At 48.6% G+C, this 5000-nt stretch overlaps 1 protein-coding gene across 1 annotated transcript in view; it reads left to right on the top strand.

Annotated features, from left to right (window-relative positions):
* The first annotated feature begins 542 nt into the window (after positions 1–542).
* Positions 543–5000, top strand: part of angptl1b (angiopoietin like 1b) — a 4981-nt gene continuing 523 nt past the window's right edge. The window contains 5 exon segments of the mRNA NM_001199970.2: positions 543–610; positions 2155–2927; positions 3223–3416; positions 4563–4833; positions 4931–5000. The exon segment at positions 4931–5000 is cut by the window's right edge and continues 523 nt beyond it. Coding sequence (NP_001186899.2) covers positions 2165–2927; positions 3223–3416; positions 4563–4833; positions 4931–5000 — 1298 coding nt within the window. The 5' untranslated portion in view covers positions 543–610; positions 2155–2164.

Genomic DNA, 5000 nt, shown 5'->3' with positions numbered 1-5000 from the left:
CTGAAAAAACAAACAAACATTCATTTACAGTATACTGCAGTGTTTCTCTCCACAGTACAGCAACTGATCTGTTGTGGTGATTCTACAGTTGCTATGGTAACACAACAACTATAGTAACTGATCTGTTGTGGTGATTCTACAGTTGCTATGGTAACACAACAACTATAGCAACTGATCTGTTGTGGTGATTCTACAGTTGCTATGGTAACACAACAACTATAGTAACTGATCTGCTGTGGTGATTCTACAGTTGCTATGGTAACACAACAACTATAGTAACTGATCTGTTGTGGTGATTCTACAGTTGCTATGGTAACACAACAACTATAGTAACTGATCTGTTGTGGTGATTCTACAGTTGCTATGGTAACACAACAACTATAGTAATTGATCTGTTGAGGGGATTCTACAGTTGCTATGGTAACACAACAACTATAGTAATATAAACAATACTGCCAATACTGTAGTTTTCACACACACACACACACACACACACGCACGCGCACACACACTAAACCACACATATGCATACACACACACACACACACACTCACCAGCTCATAAGAGTGCGCGTCTGCAGCAGAGAGTCAGACAGAAGGAACACACTCAGGTCAGTCTCTTTCCTTTACTCCTGCTGCTGCTGCTCACTCTTTACATTAGTGGATTAGCGTATACATTTACACTATTAGCGTATATATTTACATAAACATGCATAAAAACCAATCATTACAGCTGAATAACTGGCACATCACTAACACACACACTCCAAACACACACTCCTGCGTACAGCAGAGGGAAACACTGCAGTCATTCAGCTCCTGCTGTAATATACTGTATTTCAACATTCCTCAAACATAATCCAGTTCAACTAACTCTACAATCCGACTCTCCCACATGATGCTGAACAGACTGAGGAAATGTTCACAGTGTGTCTGATCATGTTTGATCTTCTGGAGAAAGTCTGATGTGTTTTATTTCTGCTAGAATTAAAGCAGAATATCTAGTCTAATATTATTTACTGTCATCATGAAGAGGAAACACATCAGCTATTAGAGATGAGTTATTAACACTGTCATGATGAGAGATGTGCTGGAGAAATCTGCTCTGTGATACACAGAAACTGGGAGAAAAATAAAAGAATGAGCCTTTAACAGGAGGGTGAATAACTCTGACTCTTCATCTTTAATTCTGCAGTTGTGTTATATATACAGTATATATGCGCAGAGACGTGTACAGCTGCTGAACACCACTCATCTGCAGGAATATGATCTGACTGGGCTTTTCCATTGAGAGCCTGCAGAAAACACTGAGTGTCTTTTTCCACTGTGGTTTAGAGTCTGCACACACACACACACACACACACACACACACACACACACACACACACACACACACACACACACACACGTGCACACACACACACACACACACACACACACACACACACACACACACACGTGCACACACACACACACACACACACACACACACACACACACACACACACACACACACACACACACACACACACAGACACACACATACACACACACACACACACACGTGCACACACACACACACACACACACACACACACACACACACACACACTGTAATAGTGTTGGTGATGTCTGTACTGTGCTGTTCACTGTGAGCTGATCGTCTGATCATGACGGCTCGGTGTTGTTCCTGCATCACTGCTCTCCCACACACTTTGGAGAATGCCACTACTGACCAATCAGAATCCAGGAGTGCAGAGAGCGTGTAATAATCTTTATGAATGTGTGTGTGTGTGTGTGTGTGTGTGTGTGTGTGTTTACTTCAGTGGAGCTGCAGAACTCTTTCCTCAGTGTGTGTTTCTGACACTGGAGAAGAGCTGAGGATGGAAAATACTGCAGCGCTTTCTCCAACCACAGACACACACACACACACACACACACAGAGAGAGAGAGAGAGAGAGTGTGTGTGTGTGTGTGTGTGAGAGAGAGTGTATACTCCACTAATGTCTCTCTTGGCTGTTGTCTTTGTGTGTGTATGTGTGTGTTTGTGTGTGTGTGTGTGTGTGTGTGTGTGTGTGTGTGTGTGTTTGTTTGTGTGTGTGTGTGTGTGCATGTGTGTGTGTGTGTGCATGTGTGTGTGTGTGTGTGTGTGCAGATCTGCTGCTATGTGTCCTCAGGTCTGGATGTTCTGCTGGTTCCTCTGTGTGCTGTGGTGTGTGCGGATCAGCAGTTCCTCCAGCCGGCAGCGCAGGCAGATGGAGGCTCCAGACCCGCAGCGGCAGCAGCAGTGCTCCTACACCTTCTTAATCCCGGAGCAGAAGATCACGGGGCCTATCTGTGCCAGCCGGGGGCCCTCGCTGCCGGACCCCGAGCGCGTGACGCGGACGGACATGTCTGAGCTGCGGCAGACCCTGAGCCGGCAGCGGCGGGAGATGGAGACGCTGCGGATGATGGTGGATGTGGACGGAGACATGGTGCAGGAGATGAAGCTGCTGCGTAAGGAGTCGCGGAACATGAACTCGCGGGTCACTCAGCTCTACATGCAGCTGCTGCACGAGATCCTGCGCAAGCGCGACTCCTCTCTGGAGCTGGCGGCGCTGCAGAACCGGCTGCTGAACGGGTCCGCCGCCGCGCTGCGTCTGTCCGCCGGGTACCGGGAGCTGCAGCAGCGGGTGTCTGTGCTGGCGGAGCGGGTCAACAGCCAGGCGGAGCTGCTGGCGCTGCTGGAGGAGCGCTGTGTGCGGGTGTACGGCAGGCAGAGCCGGGACCCACCGTCACTGCCGCAGGTGCTGCCGGAGAACATCCCGGTGTTTGTGCCGAGAGTCTCCAACGAGATCCAGAGCAACAGCTGGACGGAGGAGCAGAGACCCGGAGCAGCAGCAGCCGACACCGGGGAGCGACCCGCACAGAACAACAGCAGTCTGAAGGGTAACACACACACACACACACACACACACACACAGGGCCGGTGCGTACATAGAGGTGAACTAGAATAGTCAGGACAGCAACAGAGAGAAAGCAGGAGTAAACACGTGCACACGCATGAACAAACAAACACCCACTTCCCTTCATCCACAACACTTTTGTAAGCAACCACCCCACATTACCTAACCCTGACCCTTTACTCTGGCCTGTGACCCCCTCCCCAACACCCCTACCTAACCCTAACCTCTGCATTTCTTCTGTGAGGTTGAGTAGTTAGTGTGTCTGCTGCCCCCTGCAGGTCCGTTCCGGGACTGTTATGCGGCGCTGCAGGCGGGACACTCGGTCAGCGGCGCGATCCTCCTGCAGCCGGACGACACCCTGACGCCTGTTCAGGCCTGGTGTGAACACGACGTGGACCGAGGAGGATGGACACTCATCCAGAGGAGGAAAGACGGAGCCGTCAACTTCTCCAGGGACTGGGACAGCTATAAGGTGGAGCTGGAGGCGGAGACATCATTAGCATGATTCATGAATATTATAATTATCACTGCTCTGAACACTGCTGTAGACGCACACACACTAACCTGAGCTTACCACACGAGTTTACCTGCTGACTACTGAGGGGATGAGTTCAGATGTTGACTACTGAGGGGATGAGTTCAGATGTTGACTATTGAGGGGATGAGTTCAGATGTTGACTAGTGAGTAGATGAGTTCTGATGTTGACTAGTGAGTAGATGAGTTCAGATGTTGACTATTGAGGGGATGAGTTCAGATGTTGACTAGTGAGTAGATGAGTTCAGATGTTGACTAGTGAGTAGACGAGTTCTGATGTTGACTAGTGAGTAGATGAGTTCAGATGTTGACTAGTGAGTAGATGAGTTCAGATGTTGACTAGTGAGTAGATGAGTTCAGATGTTGACTAGTGAGTAGACGAGTTCTGATGTTGACTAGTGAGTAGACGAGTTCTGATGTTGACTAGTGAGTAGATGAGTTCAGATGTTGACTAGTGAGTAGATGAGTTCTGATGTTGACTAGTGAGTAGACTGATGTTGACTAGTGAGTAGATGAGTTCAGATGTTGACTAGTGAGTAGACGAGTTCTGATGTTGACTAGTGAGTAGACGAGTTCAGATGTTGACTAGTGAGTAGATGAGTTCAGATGTTGACTAGTGAGTAGATGAGTTCTGATGTTGACTAGTGAGTAGATGAGTTCAGATGTTGACTAGTGAGTAGATGAGTTCAGATGTTGACTAGTGAGTAGATGAGTTCAGATGTTGACTAGTGAGTAGATGAGTTCTGATGTTGACTAGTGAGTGGACGAGTTCAGATGTTGACTAGTGAGTAGATGAGTTCAGATGTTGACTAGTGAGTAGACGAGTTCTGATGTTGACTAGTTAGTGGACGAGTTCAGATGTTGACTAGTGAGTAGATGAGTTCTGATGTTGACTAGTGAGTAGATGAGTTCTGATGTTGACTAGTGAGTAGATGAGTTCTGATGTTGACTAGTGAGTAGATGAGTTCAGATGTTGACTAGTGAGTAGATGAGTTCTGATGTTGACTAGTGAGTAGACAAGTTCTGATGTTGACTAGTCAGCTAGCTACTCATCTAGTGTTTCCTCTGCTCGTCGTCCTGCAGCTGGGCTTTGGGGATGTGGACGGTGAGCACTGGCTGGGTCTGGACACCATCTATAGTCTGGGCAGACAGGAGGAGTATAAGCTGCTGGTGGAGATGGAGGACTGGATGGAGAAGAAGGTCTACGCGGCGTACAGCAGCTTCCACCTGGAGCCCGAGAGCCAGTCGTACCGCCTGCGTCTGGGACTCTATCAGGGAAACGCTGGAGATTCATTAACCAGCCACAACGGCAGACAGTTCACCACGCTGGACCGGGACCACGACGCCTTCTCAGGTTTATACACACACCTGAACACACACACACACACACACACGTAAGACTCTCTCCTTTACACTGTGTGTGTGATGCTGACGCTCTGATGGTGTTTCAGGGAACTGTGCTCATTTCCAGAAGGGCGGCTGGTGGTACAACGCCTGCGGTCAGACCAATCTGAACGGCGT

This window comes from Danio rerio, chromosome 2, assembly GCF_052040795.2.
Source record: "Danio rerio strain M-AB ecotype USA chromosome 2, GRCz13ab, whole genome shotgun sequence".
In the NCBI taxonomy this organism is placed as follows: Eukaryota; Metazoa; Chordata; class Actinopteri; order Cypriniformes; family Danionidae; genus Danio; species Danio rerio.
The sequence above is the reverse complement of the archived record's forward strand: the minus strand, read 5'-3'. Positions and strand labels throughout refer to the sequence as shown.